The following is an 18,800-nucleotide window of genomic DNA, read 5'->3' on the forward strand; positions in this document are numbered from 1 at the left end:
CATTCCCACCAACACCCTTGGGCAGCCGGTTTGTTTCTCACATCCCCGATACCATGATCCCAAAACCGATGGCCCTTGTCTCATCTACGCACAACCCTCACAGAGCTGGCGACTTCACCTCTTCCTCACCGTCGAGCTGCGGGCTGGCCTGTGCACGGCACATATCTGCGTCTTCCAAAGTGACCTCCTTCCACGCCCACGCGAACGCCCAGACCAGGGCGGAGAGACAGACCGCCACGATCAACATGAGCTTGTACGTCTTGCTGTACGCGGCGTTGATGGCGTCGCGCACGGCACTGCCGACGGGGTACGCCGTCTGCACGTTCAGATCCTCGTAAATCTCGTCGACGAGGGGGATCTGTGCCTCGTTTGCGGGCAGATCCCGGCGCAGCATACCGGGGAAGATCGCCTGCCACATGGCCGAGCCGATGGTCGAGCCGATAGCCCTACCTAGGTCGGATACCATGTTCTCCACGGCGAGAACGGCGGGGAGATGTGGTGACGAGGACGAGGAGGAGGCGACGGTCGCCATCAGCACGACCGGGAACAGAAGGGCCATGGTGCCGAAACCGAGGGAGACCAGGATCTGACACAGGACCACGTACCCGATGCTCGCGCTGGCGCGGCGGAAGCGGATCATCAGCCCGACGCCCAGCACGATGACGGGGGCGCCGAAGTAGATGGCCTGCGGGCGGACGCGGCCGTACCGGCGGAGGAGCAGGCCGACCAGCAGCGCCCACAGCGAGGCGCTGACGGCCCAGACGTTGGTGACGTACGTCGCGGCCAGCACGCTCAGGTCCCACACCACCACCAGCATCGAGTAGAAGTAGCTCTCCCACACGTACGAGGCGGTGAACATGGCGAGCACGGCGGCGTAGGTGACGACGATGTTGCGGTGGCCGAGGAGCCGCCACGGGATGACGCCGACGGCGGCCCAGTGCCGCTCGTAGACGCCAAAGGCCACAACGAGCAGGCCCCCGACCACCAGGAAGCAGACGACCAGCGGCGCGCGCCACTGCCCCGGCTGGTCGGCGGCCAGACTCATCCCCAGCAGCAGCAGGGCCAGCCCCGTGCAGAGCAGCAGCAGCCCCACCAGATCGACCTCCCGGATGTAGTGGGCCAGCCGCTGGCGATTGGAACGCGGGACCGGCGTCGTCGCCCCTCGATCCTCCTGCTGAGCGTCACTGTGGAAGAGCAGCCATGCGAAGGGGCCTGCGACGACCGGGACCACAATGGCGAAGACCCCCAGCCCCCACCGCCACCCAACGGTGTCGAGCACCGCCTGCGCGGCCGGCCCGTACGCCCAGACGGTGAGGATGTTCGGGGAGGAGGCGAAGGCGATCCACCACGCGCGACTCGCCAACGGCGCGGTGTCGGCGATGAAGATGGTCACGCTGAAGGTGATGCCGCTGGAGCCCACCGTGAAGAAGATCTGGGCGGCGCTGTACATCTCGACTGTGGTGCACGCCGCCATCAGGACCATCCCTACCGTGGTGCACAGGACGCTGAGCGCGAAGGCGGGCGGCCGCCCCCAGAGTTCGAGCAATTTGGCGTAGGGCAGCTTCATCAACCCGCCCAGCAGGCTGGAGAGGATGGTCGTGGTCGCTGTCACGGAATGCGCCGCGAAGGAGCTGGTCACGTATGGCGTGAGGGTTTGGATGATCCCGCTGGCGAACGATAGCACGAAGTTGAGCATCCAGATCCTGGTTTAGGGGGTTTGGTTAGCGTTCGCTTCCAGGAACGGTTAACCCGAGGGGGGGAGGGGGGTTTCTCACATGATGTACGCTGCAGCCAGTGTGCGTGGGCTGAGCTTGATGCAGCGGTGTCGAGCATCGGTCTGCCGAGGATGAGCTTTGGAATGGCTTCCGTTGTTACGGGGGCTGCTGCTGTTGCTAGGGCCAGAGGTATCACGGGGAGATGAGGCCCGACGCAAACCAGCCATATGAATGGAACTCGAGGGTGCATCCGCTTTGCACATCATCTTCTGGGCTGCCCTCAAACCTCACGGGACAGAAATCGAGTAGATGCAGGGTATGGCGGCGAGCTCAACCCTTCCAGAGTCCGTTGTCGAGGTTCATCAGTTCCGTTGGGTCTGCCGGGTGCAACGCCTGAATTCTATATACTGGACGATGTTCAGTGCTTGCGCACAACAAGACCGGCCAGCGAACTTGTCGCCTTTTGCCCAAAGGTCCAACCAAAGTCCACAGCTGAGCTGCAGGACTGCAGGACCCGACATCAAAACTGACGAGCTTACCTAACAATCAGCGCACGGTGGGTCTCGCTCCGTGGTATCCAGCAGGCTTTTCTCCAGGGCATGTTCAGTCATGATATGATACGACTCGCCGGTGGCCTTTGGACCCCCCGAGGAGAAGATTGCGGAGGTGCTTCCCCGGCAAGCTGTCGACAGTCATGCCGTTTATTTGAGTCCCCGTCGCATGGACAGTCTTCGATCGGCTGATGGCTGGTCAGGGAATCATGTAGACCCTAAGAATTCCTTGCGAGGAGAACTGTAGCTTCGACAATGGCAGCTCATCAGCGTACCTCTGTGAAACTTGCCACAGGTTTTATCTAATTTAGATGTTCTGCTGGTGATTCGAGATAGACCGGATGGTATGGTGGGAATTGGTTAGAGGAGTGGGGGGTCTAGAAATGGAAAAGCCGGGACCTGATGGACTGTGACGGGGAAGCAGCCTCTCGGCCATGCTCCACCATTTCGCGGAACTAAGCTTGTTCTCACTGGTCAGATTGTATTATCTGTGCATGCAGTGGGTAAGTTAAATGGTGTTAGTCATCGGAATGTACGCGCTGCCACGCTGGCGACAAAACGGGGATGGGGAAACTAAGGTAAGTGTACCCCAAGACGAGGTCAGTAATGGACTCACCTGCATCAGAGCCGATACTCGTCGGTAGCTAGGACTCCTAGCACTGATATACACCTATCTTCCGTGCGCTTATACTGCGTGGCCTGCATACTAAAGGGTGCCTCTGTGCTCGAGATGGAGCTGAAACCAACTGCATTGTGCTCATCTTGGCCTACTGTAGGGTGGTGTCTATGTCGAGACCTGTGATCGCATCATACTTGTAGGATTGTGTAAATACAGCATTCCCCGTCTGCCGATTCACGCCCTCACACCCTATCCACCATTGGAGGCAGCTGGCCACTTTCGACCAACTGCCGAACTTCCTTACAAGACCGTGAATATTCTTCACGCGTGAGAGTCGGAGTGTTGTACTCCAACGCAATCCCTAGCACGCGCATCTTTTGCTTTAATTGCTCCATGCGATCCCATGGATAATCGTCCGGGTCTACATAGCCTAGCCAATCGATATACGGCACGAACTCGATCCGAATCGTCCGCAGCGCCTGGCCTTTGCCCGCCAAGGCGCCCTCGGCAAACGCCAGCAGCCAGCGCGCCTGTGGCTCGTCGAACCCCAACAAGCCTGGCCCCCAGAAATCTCCGTAGCTGATCAGGTCCCAGACAAACGTCCGCACTGTCGGGCTTAAGAGCTGATCAATCGCTGCGGCAGGACGCCAGTAAACGCGGGGATGCGTCTCAGACATGACGTGGAAGGGCAAGCAGACGACCGTGTGCAAGTTGGGGAAAGTGGAGGCCCGGAACTCCAGGCCCAGGGCGTAGAACGGGATTGCACCGAAGACCATGCGGCGGAGAGTGTGGGGGTGGGCCTGCAGCCAGGGATAGAAGACTTTGACGGTGGCGGGTGTGTGCGGGATTCCGTTCTTGAGGAGCTCGTCGAAGGCCAGGCTGAACTCAACCAAGCCGTAAGCCGCATCATCCTATTGCCGATAAGGGGTAGCGGTTAGCCTGCGTGGTCTTTGGCCTTCGAGATCAGAGGTATTTTGGGGAGACGGCCTCTAGCGATGTGAACGAACCAGGAAAGACAGGAGGAAAGGGGGAGCGAAAAGGAAAAGAATGATATCGGGACCAATGGAAGGAGAGAGACGGACCTGTAAAGCAGCGCAACCCTCGTGGGCCTCTCTTCTGATCGCCGACGGGGTTGTCGGGTCTGTGCCGGGCAACGCACGCAGCTCCGCATAGCCCTGCAGCTGACATTCAAACCGGCCCCCGAAGCCGTCACGAGGTTCATTGATAACGCCCATCAGCTCCACCCTCCGTAATGCTGGAAGGTGCCGGAGAGCATGCTGTAGGAGCTCCCATTGGCCGTTTCCGATAGACTGTCCAGGCTCGAGTTGTGATTGGAGGCGTTCCTGGTCCTCGGGCGACCAAACCACCTCTCCCTGGATCCTCAGCGTGTAGACCTTGGCGCCGCAAAAGAGGCTTAACACATTGGCTGCAGCCGCATAGTCCTCGAGTGAAATGCAGGTCTTGGTCCGATCGCGTTGTAGGACCAGGACAAGAGATCGGACGGGCAAGAGTAGGCTCGGGTCGGATTGCAAGGAGCGGTAGAGGCAGTTCGTTCTTCTTCCAGACGGGTAGCAAAACTCCAGTTCGTGATACAGCAGGGGAACTGTGAGGCGGTAAAATTGCTGACAGGTGAGGAGAAGGGCAATGATGCCGGTACCTGAACGCAGGATGCCGAGTCGCCGTTCGAAAGAAATCCGGCCCAGAATAAGGCCGAGGATCTGGCTCAGGATCTCGGGAGGGAGATTGAGGATGGATGACCGGGGCATTCTGCTTCACGCTCAACGTGGGGTTGATGAGAGAGAAAGAGATGGGGAGGGAAGGTGCGAGACACGAGTAGAGTCAGACTGTCAGTCACGCAGCACTGATTATTTTAATGAATTCAGTTGTGATAAATGATGCCCAACTGGTCAAGCACGGCTGGCTGCTGAGGTTGCCTGTATTCACAGAAGTTTGGAGGGGACTGGGACTGCTTGAAAAGAAAAAAGAAAAAACGTCAGACGGATGGGAAATGATGATGTATGCCTTACACCACTTTTGAAGAGTAACACGCTCCGCTAGTGAATTCTAGATAGTGAGATAGTTTCTGTTGGATCATTCACTACTATCTCCCCCTCGTACTTCTCGCCCAAGGCTTTTTGAGTTGCAGCAGCGTATTGTATTCACTGATTCACTGATTCACTGATTCACTATGTTACACTGCTATCGCAAGCCAGCATCCTCACTCTCCCCAAGCTTCCTCTTCTCTCTCTTACTCTCTCTCTTCCACCCATCCCCTACATTGGAGAACTCCCCACTCTTTAACATTTCAAGGCCTTCCAGCTCTCGTCACTTCAGCTTGCCAACCACTTCCTCTTAACACTCAGAGGTCTCCAGAACAGATAGAACCTGAAGTATTCATCAGAAAGAGAACGAACGAAAGCAACCTCGCATGGCGAGGAAGATCATCGGCATGTTGCCGAAGGAGGAGGCTGTGAAGCCCTCCAGTATTCCTCCAGTGGCCTCCGGACTTCCGTACGTCTTACTCACCCAAGTAATGCATGTCCTGTCAAGCTAATATATGGCCTGCAGATTCTTCGCAAGCAAGATGGTCAACCTCAGCGTCGAACCGGACGTCCCCATCTGCATCCACACCGACCTTCTTGCTGCCAAAGCCCCAAAGTTCCACCTGTCCACGATCCGCGACAACAGACTGGCCATCCTTGCTCGTTTTGTTGAATGGGCCTACACCGGCTACTACACCGCGCAGTACGATAATACCAAGCTCAACGTTGGCGTGGGCGAAATCCTTTCTGTAATCGATTATGCGACCTTACATATCGATATGATCGCCTTTGCAGACAAGTACGAAATCTCCGAGCTCGTCGCCTTGGCTCAGGACTATCTCAGCGCGGTCACTGAAGATTTTTTCGAGAACTATCCCCGACCCTCCAAGGTCTCGGTTTTTGTGAAAATCTGTGCTATGGCCGTTGCGGAGCTAGGCGCGAGCCATTCAGCCTGTCGGAATCTCGCCCGTTTCACCGTCCGCAACTTGGACGTCGTGCGGGCGGCCGACATCTTTGACTCGTTTCTTGCAGACCATCCCGAGTTTGCGGTGGCCATGGTGAAGTATTTCGAGGGGCCAACTGCTGGCTATGAGGCTGATTCTTGTGGTTTGGGTTCTGGCCGCGATTTAGATAGCGAAGATGCTCTTTCTTGGCATCCCGATTCCTTCGTCGTGCGTCGTCGCGCTTCCGAGGGTGGGCAGAGTCGTTCGGTCTCAGACATCGATGATCCCTTCCGCGGGTGGCCTGTTTGTGCTCCTTCGGGTTCGACTGGGAATGATAGGAAAGCCTGCGAGGTTCCTTGGTAAGGTCTGTTCGCGGCACTCGAGGATCTGAAGATCTCCAGTCTGGTACATATTGGGATGGTTGAGATTATGGTGCGCTTGGATTGGGGTTGTCTTGCAATATTGCGTTACTTGTGATTTAGTTGCATTTGCTGAATACATTGCCTTCGAAGAGAAGGTCATTCCCATCCCAAAGTCTGCCTGCTGAATCACAGCGTGACTATACGCTTATTCAGTACGTTGGTCAATCAGCTAACCAGAGTAACGGCCCCCCCTGGACATTGCTATCGAAAATATTCTAACCTTGTGATGGTTAAAACCTGCGAGCAGAAACAAAACAGATAATTTTGTAAAATTGATGTTGAGCCCCTCAGCCACCTGTTTACTTCACCCACCCCAGAAGCCATTCACTCACCCACCTCTTCACCTCTTCTGGGAGAGGCCTACACCCCTCATAACTTCCCACATCACCAACCCAGGAACCAACCCAGGAACCAACCCAGGAACCAAGCTCAGTAGATCTTCTCTTCCATAACTTCTTCTTTCCCACACCACCACCTTAATTCTTTGTCCCAGCACACCTTCCCTCCCGAGAAACACCCCCTTTGTCTCATGCTTAAGAACAAAGATCCCACCCACTTGACAATCCACCATCCTTTGTTACCTCCACCCACATTATCAAAACAAGGCTCGTTGTTCGCACAAAGAACCCAAAATAGCATCACACAGCACTACACAACCCTCGAAACAGAGTGGAACGGAGTGAAACATCGAGTACTTTTCTACAACATTTGACATCGCTATCGCAACAAGATTCACAACATAATCTTTACTCCACATCATCAACGTAACCTCTACCCACATCATCGACAACCTATCTCTCTCCTGCACTCGACACACACACACACTGCAGACCAGTATTCCTTCATCATCAACACGTTATCGTTCTAGATTCAAACAATAAACATCAAAATCTGTACCTCTCATCTCCTCTCGTCTCATCTTTTCCCACTCGCCTGTTTACCCAGACGTACGCGTCGCTGAATCTTCACTCTACACTAGATCCCCGAGATCCGACTCGGTGGATATAATCAACGTTCATCACAACCCAGAAACCAAGCGTTTCTACACGCTACACCGACCCATCACACTCCCAAATCGAATTCTTTCTTGGTCACTAGAGAGAAGAAATGGCCCGTCCATCGAAACAGAAACGCGCCGCGAGGATGCGGGCGAAAGTGAGGCGCGCGGCACTGCAGAAGCAGACACAGTCGCCCCAGAACACAGAGAACCAGCACTCTGCCGAGGAAGAGATGCAGGTTACGAATGAGGATGAGTTCCATACACCGATGAACGATGAGAATCATATGCCTGTGGGGATGTCCGCTCAGATGCTTGAGGCCGACTCCGCCAGCGAGAACCAACATTCACAAACTTCGGAGCAGGTGATGCAGTCTTTGAATAATGCCAACGTCACAGGGGGAGTGAGCGTCCGCGCAGCACAAGACGAGACAGAACCCGCAGATGAGAACGAAGGTCTACAATTCTCTACACAGGTTACACAGCCTACAAATGATGCAAAGAAAGAGACTACGGATGAAGTGAGCGTGGTCAGTAGACAGCGCGAGGACCACGCGATCGATGATGAAACTCAACAACACGCAAACCAGCAGACAAATCAGCAGACAGATCAATCGAAGTACATCAAGAAGGAGACGGAGGCCACCACACAACATGAGACGAAACTCCCCACCAATCCTCCCCAAACCATCAAGCAAGAGACACAACCTCCGACCGACACCGAAGAAACCACCGAGCGAGTAAGCATGCTGGCAAAGAAGCGCAGAAACCGCCCAGTCCCAGTGCCAGCACCGCAACCCGCCCCAGAGCCTACACCAACATGCAAATTCACATCACCGACGACCCTCGCCCACCCCAAGACCCAACCCACAATCGCCAACCCACCACCCCCAAAGGCCCCAAAACGCAAAGCCTCAGAGCCCGCCGAGAGCATCGACCTCGGCTCGCTCAAGAAACTGAGCCCCAAGAAACGCAAAGCCCGAGTCGCTCCCGAGATTGTCGATCTATCTTCACCCAAACCCGCTTCGAGAGAGCACGGACAGAGGCCAAGCCCCAAGAACCTCCGGAAGCGCAAGCCCGTCGATCTGCCCGAGACGATCGATCTCCGCTCGCCGATCAAACGTGCGCGGATCTTGGCCTCCACGTCGCCTCGCAGGACCAGAAGTTATACGAAGCAAGCTGTTCACCCGCCGCAGACGCAGGCTAAACCCAACGGAGACTCTCAGAAGGGGAAGGGGGGTAAATGGGCCCGGGTGGAGTGGGCGGACCGAGACACCCGCAAACAGACCTCCGTTCCGCAGCAGGACTCGACCAGGATAAAAAAAGAGGAACAACCGAACCGCATCCTCCGTGATAGAAGCCAGATGCGCAAACCAGCACACGCCTACGCCGACTCCCAGCCCAAGGCTCAAGTGAAAGTGAAGCGCGAACCGACCTCGCAACCACCCCAAACTCCTTTCCCCGAGAACGAGAACGAGAACGCAACCCCCTTCTACACGCCCCTGCAACAAGCCCTCCTCTCCCAAACCCAAGCCGTGACCAACGCGACCTACGAGGTCCTCGAACGCCGCCTCGCCAGCACCCAAGCCACCGCCGCGCGTCGCGCCCGCACAACCCTCGCCACCGAAACCGAGACCGACACCGAAACCGACACCGACATCGACGCCGCGCACGACCCGATCCCGCCCCTGCCCCTCGGCCGCGTCCTCAACGTCGCCAAATACCTCGACACAAACGTCCTCTCCCGCCTGACCCAAACCTGCAAAACCCTGTACCGCCAATTGACCCACGAGCTCCAACTCCGCCAGGACACGACCTCCATCCCGGACAGCGCCTGGCAAACGGAGATCCGGCTGGGCCTGTCCGACGCCGAAGGCCGACGGACCGTCGAATGGCTCCCGGGAACAGGATACTACCCCGGCCCGATGGAGCTGGCCACACAGCACGGTCGCGTCGACGACGTCCGGGCATACCTCCTGATGGGGGCGGACCGCAACTGCCTGAACGCGTACGGCATCCGCCCGCTCCGCTGGGCGGTCGCCACGGGCCAGCTGGGGGTCGTGCGACTCCTGCTTGAAGACGAAGCGGACCCGAACCTCCCCGACGAAGACGGCGCGGGGGGCGCGCTCGCCGGCCCATTCGTGGGGCCGGGCACGGAGACCGAGACGTTCATCGAGACCCTCCTGGACGCCGGGGCACAAATCACATGCATGGACGCCTTCACGAACCTGTGCCACTCGCGCAAAGCGGCGGAGTACCTCAAATACGCGCTGGCAAACGGCAGCGCCAGCGCGCTCGGCCGCCTACGGGGCGCCGCAGGGACGACGGTGCTCCACGTCGCGGCGCAGACGGGCGACAAGGCCATCGTGAACATCCTGCTCCACGAGACGGAGGGGGTGGCCATCGACGCGGTCAACGACCACGGCCAGTCGCCGCTGCACCTGGCGCTGCGCGACGGCAACGAGGCGACGGCGCTGGCGCTGATCGACGCCGGCTGCGCGCTGAATCTCGCCGACAATTTCAACCGGGATGCGCTGGCCCTGGCGATCGAGAAGGGGTACGTCGAGGTCGTGCGCGCGATGCTCGACGCGCCCCCCGCGGCCCGGGTGGATTTCCGGGCCACCCGCAAGTACGGCCATCGGCCCTCGGCGGAGATGACCCATCTCGAGGGCGCGTTTTTGTATCGCCGGTTCGGCATTATGAAGCTGTTGCTTGTCGGGAGGGTGCATGTCGTCGATGAGGCGTTGCAGAGGCGGTGTCGCGAGTTGGCGAGGACGGATCCTACCTATGGGGAGCTGTGCGAGGATGTTTCGTTGTTGATGGGGAGTAGTATGTTGGGATTTGATTCGGAGGAGGTGGAGACGGAGGTGGGGACTGAGGTGGGGACCGAGGTTGGGGAGGAGTGTGATTGAGGTGGGTGGGGGGGAGGTTGGATGACTAGCGGGAGGGTTTGGGATAGAGGAGGGATTGGATACGACCAGCGGGAGGACTTGGGATAGAGAGCGAGTGCATATGATTTGGAGTTACTGTTAGTGTTGGGGCTGTATACCCGGATTAGCGCTGCTTTGAGAAGAACAACGAAGTTGAACATACAACCACCCAAAGAACTACCCCTCGTAAGAAGTAGAAGTCAGAAGCCACAAGTCAAAAGACCGTCAATCATTATTCACCCCCATCTATACAAGAGTGAAGATATGTAAGTATGCAACGCAATGCAGTATGTACGGTATGTACTTCCCCCAGTTAAAGTCAAAGTCCAAGTCCAGGTGCAGGTGCAGGTCCAATAGCCCGACCCCCATTCTCCTCCCCCATCCCCAAGTATCCCCCCACCCCCAAAACCAAACCAACCCCAAAAGCGAAGCGAAGGAATATCACAACCCGCGCTTCTCGACCTCACGATCCTTCCCCCCGACCACCACCTCCTCCGTGGTCACGCCGCCCACATCCCGCGCATTGAGGTACACCTCGCCCTCCTCGTCATCGACCGCGGCCTCCCACCCCAGCTTCTCCGCGCGGATGCGCTTCTGGTTCTCGGTGGGCCACACCCAGCAAATCCCAAAATAGCAGACGAAGGCGGTCACAAACGACAAAATCCAGCCGAGGTCGCCCATGCGCGTGGCGGTCGTCGACACGGAGGCGCCCAGCGAGCCGACGAAGCCCGGGAACGGGAAGGCGATGCCGATGATGTAGGCGAGCACGGCCTGCACGTTCCACCCCTTCAGGTAGTAGTAGCTCTTGTTGAGCGGGGTGCCGTCGTACAGGGCGGGGATGAAGATGTTGCCTTTGGTGAAGCAGAAATCTGCAGCCGGATATTGGGATTAGCTTGGTTGCCGGGGGAGGTTAGGGTATGGGGAGAGGTGAGAATGGGGGATAGTGGGGCATGGGGAAAGGGCAACGGGCAAGACAAGGGAAAAGGGGCGAGGGGCAACGTACATTCACAAACCATAATGGCGACCACACTCCCCATGAACAGGGCGTACCCGGACAGAAAGGTCTCGAACTTGGTCGCCGACGCCAGGATCTCCCACGGACACACCGCCCAGGCCAGCGTGTGCACGATGTACTGGCCGCGGCGCATGTTGATGAAGCGCGGGAACAGCATGGACGAGTCCGCGCCGAACGAGATCATGTTGGCCGCGACGTTGGTGCCCAGGATCTGCACCAGCCAGGCGAAGGCGGCCAGGAACACGGCGAACCGCGTCGTGCCCGACCAGTAGCGGTCCAGGATGAATTCCATCAGGTCCCATTGGTTCCTGTCGTCGTTAGGGGGGATGCTGGACGCAGCGCCGCGGTGGATGGGGCACTTACCAGATGGAGGTGCCGTATTTGTTGTTGATGGCGGAGGTAGCCAGAATCCCCAGGCTCGCGGAGAGGGTCGTCGCGATCGGGTTGGAGATCAGCTGCGTCCACAGCGGGGCGTTCTTCGTCTTCGCCCACCGGCAGTAGTCCGGCTGGTTGGTGATCAGCGTGGCGGTGTTACTTTGCCTCTGGTTAGCCTCACCTCACCCCCCAGCTTTTTTATTGGAGGCACTCACCCCAGGCCACTGTTGATCCCCGAGATGATCAACCAGGCCATCGCCGTCGTCGACTTGCTGTCCTGCGTGTACACCGACCCGATCTTCCCGCCGGTGTTCACCATGGCGAAGATGAACAGGCCGAACATCGCCGGCAGCGAGATGAAGGTCTTGAAAATGAAGAACCCGCGCAGCTGGTACGGCCGGAAGTGGCAGAACGGGAGGTGCACCATCCAGCACAGGAACAGCGCCAGCATCTGCTGCGTGGTGATGTGGGCGCTCGCCGGCAGGTGGTTCGGGATGTCGGTGAAGTGGTGGCCGAAGATCGCCCGGAGGATGTTGAACATGTACTCGGCGCCGTAGTACACTGCTGCGCGTCAGAGAGGGTTCAAGTAGCGGTTCGAGTAGTGAGTGATATACGCACACTGCACGGAGTACCAGACAATCGCCAGCACCGCCCGCGCCCCGACGAAGTAGAAACTGCCCCACATGCCGAAGACACTGCGTCCCACGCACGGGAAGCCGATGTGGTACACGCTGGCCGCGCGCGAGTTGAAGGCCATCGCGATCGAGGAGATCATCTGGGAGACGAAGATCACGATGATGGATTGCCACCAGTTAAGGCCAATTCCAATCATACTCTGCTGCGGTCAGAGGGGGGTTCCGTGATGGTGCTCACTCAGGGCTGAGGCGAACGCGCTTACCGATCCCAGAGTCCAGTTGGTGAACGAAATGGACCAGTAGAAGGAGACATAGTTCCACCAACGCCAGGCTAGGGTGCAGATTAGCCCGGGCTCTCACCGATGTCAACACACCGAGAACAACTTACTGCACTGCTCCGGGGGAGTGGGTAGCAGATCTGCAGGAAGGCCAAGTCAACAACAGGCGTCGCGTGCGCGGGCAAGTAAAGAAATCCAACCTTCATTGGACCACCGCGAATCCCGGCTGGAGTCCAGCTCGAGGGCGGAGACGATTCTCGTGCCGACCTGGGCCATGATTGAGGTTTGGTGATAAGATACTGGGAAAGACAAAGGTAGCAGTCCCCCCAGGCCCAAAAATTTGGGAGGGGAGGAAGAGGGAGGAGGAGAGAGAAGGAGGAAACGTCACGGCGTGGACAGGATTTTATTCCCAGCGGGAGGGAGTGAATGAGGGCAGCCAAGCCAAGAGGAGGGGAGGGAAAATTCAAGTGGGGTTCGTGGTGTATGGCAGTGGGGCTTTTGGCTAGCTTTAATTCACTTTGGGTGGGTGAGACGATAACAGCGAAACCAGAGCAGTGGACCGATGGGGAGGTGCAGTGTGTGATAAGAGGGTTTCCCGCCACGCAGACTGGCTGCAGCCCTGAGTTACCCAGTGGTGCAGTGGCGGAGATTGCCCAAAGGAGAGTCGTGCGGTGATAAGCTCTGCTGGGGTGGATTCCTAAGGTTGCAACCCTATTTGCCTCGCCGGTTCTTCTTAGTCACAGTTCTTCTGTTTAGCCTATGGGTGTGGCCGGTGGTGCTACGCTAGACCTCAAGGGAAAAGAAGGCACACGCGCACCGAATCTAGCCTGATTCTCCCGGATCGACGTGAAGTCTGGCTCATGGGTCGATGCTATGCTATTTTCATCCTCACCGGACAGCCTCCGAACAGGTGGCAATAAAGTTCAGTGAGACAGATGATGTATTCTAGAAGACATATGGGAAAAAACGGGAGATAAAGCAAGACTGCTATCTATCAACAATATCAAGCAATATCATATCAAAGAAGAAGGTTGCATCAGCCATCAGCAGATATCAAGGTTTTTTTTTTCTGATCCTTCCGGCACGGTTCGTGGAAGGTTTTTGGTGCGGCCAAGGGGAGGAAAAGTGGATCGGGAGGGCAGCCGGCTTGCCAATCACCTGACTGTGTGGAAGGCAATCCCAGCCACACACGCGGATTCGCCGAGGATAGCCTCAACTCCTCTGCTCTGCCCACATCCCCGGAGCAGGAAGATCCTTCACCCGACTGTGCTGCCTTCGCTGCTGGAGCCGCCATGACTCTCTGTGAAATCAATGTCCACCCGACTTCGCCATCCCCGACGTTCCCCCGAGTCATGTAGCGTGATCAACAGGTGTGGAAGGGTGTCTGACAAGCTCAGGTCTCCTCCGATACTCCGTAGAAACGATGGCCATATAGCTCACCATGCGGGCAACGACAGCAGCAGTCATGTTTTGGACGGTCACTGCGATAACACTGCACTCGCCTGAGTTTGCCCCAGGTGTCAGCCTGCTGGGGCTGGGAGACCCTTGGCACGTTGCTCCGGGCTAGATCAACTAGTCTCCCGGCTGCCAGTCATTTTCGAGAATCCGACTAAGAGTTCTAGCCGGCATCTTGGCACTTCACCCACGGCCAGAAAGCGTTTGCTCCAACCTGGAGGTAAGACATGTGATGCACTAATTAACCCCAGGGTTGCACTGCAGCGGAATGAGGTTGATGGGAGATCCGTGCTTGGGTGGCCATCCAACGCCGACCGACTCGAGTAATCGCTGATCACCTTATCTTGGAACGGTGGAGGCTGGTGACTGCTCTCGGGGAGTATCCTCTTCTCACCCCTCAACAATCAAGACAATTTTAGCCATCGCTTTGCGGAGTTCATGGTGACATACCAACTCCGCCGGTCAGACACGTTGAAATCCAGGCTGGACCCGGCGGACTCGGTGGACTCGGTGTAACCGACGGAGATAAGTACTCTATCAGCGATCCTGCAGGACAATAGAGCACAAGACATTATAGTCAGCTTACAAGTTCGGGCGGGAATTCGCCATCGATGCTGCGATAGCTGCCTTGGTATCAATAAGACTGTCCCTGCTTGACGGCGGACTTCGCCTAGCGACCTGAGGCTCCCGCAGTTGGGGGCGATAAGGCAGGAGGACAGGACTGACGCGACCAATGGCCACGTTGGGTTAGAGATAACTCTATCAACCTAATCGGCTGCTGTGCCACCTTTAAGCACTGGTGTCCAGTTTCTAACGCCGCTGGGAAGAGACAAGACAAGCACTGAGTCGCAAATTCACTCAATCCGAGTCAATGCTGGCAGTATGCACGGGTCGCGCGCAATTGCTAAGCAGCTGCCGAAGTCAGGATACGAGCCCGTTTGTGGATGCAGGTTCGACTCCCGCCGCGCTCGTCTTCCTTCTTCCCCTGACATTGGCGCCGCCTCGTGATGACCGGTCTTGACTAATCTTGATCGCGCAAACTTGAATCGACTCATCAGCAGGTGTCAGCCAACCCCAGCTGGCAGGAGTCGCCCCTCGTCAGTTCACCGCTACAGCCCGGGTCGAGGATTTGTTTGTTGTTTGAGCATGCAAGGACACCCTACATTGACAGATCCAATGCAATCTGCTTTGTGCTCAGGTACGGGCATCGGAGCAGACACAGAGTATGCTCCGTCGTCCGAGGAGCCCTACGTCCGGCCCTATCCCAGGAAACAGCGCCCAATCATAGTTCCCACCCACAGCACCCTCCAGCGATCGCAATCTTGAAGGCAAGTCTTTGTGGTCCAACCGTGTCTACCGTGACAGTGCCAGGAGTATCACCTTCATTTCGGTGATACATCTCAGTGGTTGTACACACAAAGAACTCCGTAATGACCCCTTTTGATCACCTCCCTGGCGAGGTATTACTCGGTCACCGCGAGGTACAAGTACCACCCCCCGAGGTGACAACTACCGGGCCTCCGAGCCACGGTTCGAGCCGGCGGGCTTAATTCCGACCCCAAGGATTCCCACTCGGCCTTAACTATCCTCAAGGCCATCTTCCCTGGACCATGACATCTCGAATGCGAGCCATGATTCTCGTTCAAACCATCCGATTGTCACTAGGTCCAGCAGCGAAGTATATTGACCGGTCACGGTACAAAGCAGTTCAAAATGTGACCAAAAAACAACACACCCCCCCGACCCATTCTACGGTCGGACTTTCGCCCATCGCGACCAGCAAAGCCATCCATCCCCCAAAACATTCTTTGTCTGTCCCGGTGGTTTGTGCCCGTCATCGAGAACCTCGAACAGCTCAACCCAGCACAGATGAAATGAGAGGAGATGAAATGAGATGGGCGGCCGTGATCGGATTAGATAAACGCCACCGATGGGGCGGGTCCAACAGACGCCTGTCCGTGCGGACCAAGGGATTGGCCGGGTTGGCAATTCGAGGTCATGGGCGAGGGGAAATTGGACGGGGGCTGGCCCAGTGCGCGGTGGGGGACAGAAAGTAGGTCGGTCCTTGTCGATGGCTGTAGACTGAGTACTAGGTAGGTAGTTAAGGGCGCCTACACGAGTCGTGATCTTACCTAGCCTGCATTGCTGCATTGCGCGCATTGGTCTGATGGGCCGCGGGGTCAGCGAAGACATGTTGACCCGGTAGTATGCACTCCGTACTCCGTAGTGTACGCTGTAATGTACAGTACAGGGTGCGGGAACACACAAAGAAAGCAGTGAGACGGCCACCCCATCGCATCTGCAGGGGCAAACCCTCATCAAAGAAACCTCGACCGCAATTGTGATGGGTACCGTCAAAGGAAGAAAGGAAGAAAGAAAGAACGAAGTCGGAAAAGTTTTCTAGCCCTCAGTGCCAGGCACATCGACTAGAAGTACATAGTAATTTCCAAGCGAGATCCAATGAGGGCTGGCGGTGGAATGACAGTCCCCCTGCAATCTCCACTCGGGCCAGGATCTGCCCGTTTGCCCGCTAATCGGATCCTCGCCTGTTGTTTCACATTAAATGTCCGATCCCCAATCCCAGCGCCTACTCCTCTGACCTTGAAAAGCGACTCCATTGACTTGATGACTGGCTTCGGCATTGGGCCAGGCACACACGCAATCCTCACCCTGGCGGGGACGAGAGCTGAGTATAAAGACTCGATGGTCTGTCCCTCAGGGCCAGAAGCCCGGAACCCAGCGGGACTTCAAGAGCTTCTGGCAAGCGTCTTTACCTTTTACCTTCAGTTTCAACTTCTTTAACCTCAAGTCGTTCTTTTTCTCTTTACTTCCTGCACTATGGTCTGGACCACTCCCTCTCGTGCCCTCGGGGTGATGCTGAGCTGCATCGCCCTGCTCCCCGCGCCGGCCACCGCGGGCCACCATCAGCACGACCACCTGCACCGACGCCAGCACCACCACCACCAGGGCTACAGCGTCGGGCCCCCGATCTGGCAGACCCGGCCGCACGACAGCGAGACAGCTGCAGCGACTGTGGTGGCGCCCGCGACCGCGACCGCGACCACGACCACCGCGATCCAATCCGTGATCCCGTCCGCCCCCGTCGTCGCATCCTCGGCAGCAGCGGCGGCCTCGTCCGCGGCGGCAGCGATCAGCAGCCTGAAAGCGCAAGTGATCATTCCGTTCTACGTGTACCCGGACCCGGGCAAATGGACTCCCTTGTTGGACTTGTATGTCACCTACATCACCCACCCCCCAAGACCCAGAACTGATTCAACAAAGAGTGGCATCCTTCCCGGACGTGCACTTCACCGTGATCATCAACCCCAGCAGCGGCCCGGGCACCAGCGCCCTCCCCGACGCAGCCTTCCTCACCGCCGTCCCGAGCCTAACCGCCAACTCCAACGTGCTGGCGATCGGCTACGTCCCGACCCAAAAGGGCACGCGGGCGATCGCCGACGTGGAGAAGGACATCAACACGTACGCGAACTGGCCCAGCGCGTCGGGCAACAGCTCGTTCGCGGTGCACGGGATCTTCCTGGACGAGGCGCCCAACGCCTACAGCGCCGACCTGGTCAGCTACTACACGACCTTGTCGAATCTCATCAAGAGTAAAGACGGGCTTGGGCCGGAGAACTACGTATGCCCCTACCCCTTACCCTTCACCTAACCTCCCGGTCCCGGTCCCCCTCATCCAGCACAGTACTAACCGATACAAAAGGTGGTCACCAACCCCGGCACCCCCCCAGACAACGCCTACCTCGACCTAGCGGACAGCACCGTCGTCTTCGAGTCGCCCTACTCCTCCTTCCAGGACGCCATCTCCGCCGGCACCTTCACCAAGCTCAACGCCTCCAGTAACAGCCACACCAAGCTGGCGTCCATGGTCTACGGGGTCCCCGACACCGTGCATTTGCCGACGCTGCTGACGCAGGTGGGCAACATCTCCGAGCAGATCTTCTTGGGCAATACGAGCTCGTACATGGTGTATGATACGTATATGAACTCGGTGGTGCCGGCGTTGTTGGAGTTGGTTTAGTTGGGGGGTTTGGGTGGTTTGGATGGCTTGGTCGGGGTTGTGTGTGTGCTGGTGGTTGAGGGGGTGCATCGTGCATCGGGCATCATGTGCTGGTGGTGGAGGGTGTTGTGGCTCGGCTGGAAGATTCAGTGGCTGGGGGGGGGTTGGGTTTGGGTTTGAGCTCCTCTACCTTTCTATTCTCTCGTTGTCCTTTCTATTCGGTGTATATATAGATGTGTGTGTTGTGGATCGATATGCATGTTTCCTTTGTGTCCTGGTGGCATGGGAGTGGATTATGGGCAAATTGATGATGTTACGTTACGCTTGAGCTTCTTTGCTTGGGTGTTATTCTTCTTACTCAATCAATGCTACGGCATTGTCCTGCTAGATGGGTGCTATGTGGTTGTTTGTTGGGAGACGCAGCGAGAGATGCAGCTCCGACGGGGTCCATGTCATGGATGCAAAGTCAACTAGTTAACTAACTTATGTCGCGCCTGGCTGAGTCATCCTTGCATCTGAAAAGCATAAATGCTCTCGGTACCCACGGGTTGGTTGGTCGCCTCCACCCCACGAATGAGTAGAGTGGTTGTTAAAACTCAAATCCCTGCTTTCATTCTACAATCAAAAACTCCGGGAGTTTAGAGGACAAGAGCAAGGCTTTCTAATAAGCTTCAAACTTTGTTACACCCCTCTCTGCTTAAGGCTCGGGGATATCCCATAGAGAGGTACAAGATCTTCCATGGTCGAAATCTCGACTGACGTTGTTTGTAAAGAATATATTCGACTCAAGGAGTCTCTGACAGC

The 18,800-nt window shown here is 57.1% G+C and overlaps 6 protein-coding genes across 6 annotated transcripts; 3 read left to right on the forward strand and 3 right to left on the reverse strand.

Annotated features, from left to right (window-relative positions):
• Positions 1-172: 172 nt before the first annotated feature.
• Positions 173-1,702, reverse strand: BO66DRAFT_289637 (uncharacterized protein; the record flags this gene model as incomplete). The annotated part of the gene is made up of 1 exon (XM_025643162.1): positions 173-1,702. A coding segment is annotated over one exon (1,530 nt), but the record flags the coding sequence as incomplete, so codon positions are not given.
• A 1,425-nt stretch (positions 1,703-3,127) lies between these two features.
• BO66DRAFT_440268 (uncharacterized protein) lies at positions 3,128-5,189 on the reverse strand (the record flags this gene model as incomplete). The annotated part of the gene is made up of 3 exons (XM_025651237.1): positions 3,128-3,796; positions 3,893-4,652; positions 5,152-5,189. The coding sequence occupies 3 exons, from the start codon at positions 5,187-5,189 to the stop codon at positions 3,128-3,130; spliced, it is 1,467 nt and encodes a 488-aa protein (XP_025502164.1).
• Positions 5,190-5,313: 124 nt separating this feature from the next.
• On the forward strand, positions 5,314-6,234 carry BO66DRAFT_440269 (uncharacterized protein; the record flags this gene model as incomplete). The annotated part of the gene is made up of 2 exons (XM_025651238.1): positions 5,314-5,396; positions 5,454-6,234. 2 exons carry the CDS (start codon positions 5,314-5,316, stop codon positions 6,232-6,234), a joined length of 864 nt encoding a protein of 287 aa, XP_025502165.1.
• A 2,960-nt stretch (positions 6,235-9,194) lies between these two features.
• BO66DRAFT_327011 (ankyrin repeat domain-containing protein) lies at positions 9,195-10,202 on the forward strand (the record flags this gene model as incomplete). The annotated part of the gene is made up of 1 exon (XM_025643928.1): positions 9,195-10,202. A coding segment is annotated over one exon (1,008 nt), but the record flags the coding sequence as incomplete, so codon positions are not given.
• Positions 10,203-10,639: 437 nt separating this feature from the next.
• BO66DRAFT_430006 (nucleobase cation symporter-1 family protein) lies at positions 10,640-13,145 on the reverse strand. Its single transcript, XM_025650497.1, has 8 exons — positions 12,724-13,145; positions 12,634-12,663; positions 12,509-12,576; positions 12,229-12,445; positions 11,826-12,171; positions 11,599-11,769; positions 11,224-11,543; positions 10,640-11,089 (listed from the first exon to the last, which is right to left on the reverse strand). The coding sequence occupies exons 1-8, from the start codon at positions 12,797-12,799 to the stop codon at positions 10,662-10,664; spliced, it is 1,656 nt and encodes a 551-aa protein (XP_025502167.1). The 5' UTR covers positions 12,800-13,145; the 3' UTR covers positions 10,640-10,661.
• Positions 13,146-16,609: 3,464 nt separating this feature from the next.
• Positions 16,610-18,120, forward strand: BO66DRAFT_393149 (spherulation-specific family 4 protein). The gene is made up of 3 exons (XM_025647690.1): positions 16,610-17,208; positions 17,261-17,618; positions 17,700-18,120. Exons 1-3 carry the CDS (start codon positions 16,817-16,819, stop codon positions 18,015-18,017), a joined length of 1,068 nt encoding a protein of 355 aa, XP_025502168.1. The 5' UTR covers positions 16,610-16,816; the 3' UTR covers positions 18,018-18,120.
• The last annotated feature ends 680 nt before the right edge of the window (positions 18,121-18,800 follow it).

Source organism: Aspergillus aculeatinus (assembly GCF_003184765.1).
Source record: "Aspergillus aculeatinus CBS 121060 unplaced genomic scaffold BO66scaffold_35, whole genome shotgun sequence".
Classification (NCBI taxonomy): domain Eukaryota; kingdom Fungi; phylum Ascomycota; class Eurotiomycetes; order Eurotiales; family Aspergillaceae; genus Aspergillus; species Aspergillus aculeatinus.

Coding starts and splice junctions, on each gene's coding strand:
- BO66DRAFT_393149 (XM_025647690.1), top strand. CDS start 16,817: ATGGTCTGGACCACTCCCTCTCGTGCCCTCGGGGTGATGCTGAGCTGC. Junction 17,209..17,260: donor TGGACTCCCTTGTTGGACTT/GTATGTCACCTA, acceptor GATTCAACAAAG/AGTGGCATCCTTCCCGGACG. Junction 17,619..17,699: donor GGCTTGGGCCGGAGAACTAC/GTATGCCCCTAC, acceptor CCGATACAAAAG/GTGGTCACCAACCCCGGCAC.
- BO66DRAFT_430006 (XM_025650497.1), bottom strand. CDS start 12,799: ATGGCCCAGGTCGGCACGAGAATCGTCTCCGCCCTCGAGCTGGACTCC. Junction 12,664..12,723: donor TTCGCGGTGGTCCAATGAAG/GTTGGATTTCTT, acceptor GCCTTCCTGCAG/ATCTGCTACCCACTCCCCCG. Junction 12,577..12,633: donor CACTCCCCCGGAGCAGTGCA/GTAAGTTGTTCT, acceptor TCTGCACCCTAG/CCTGGCGTTGGTGGAACTAT.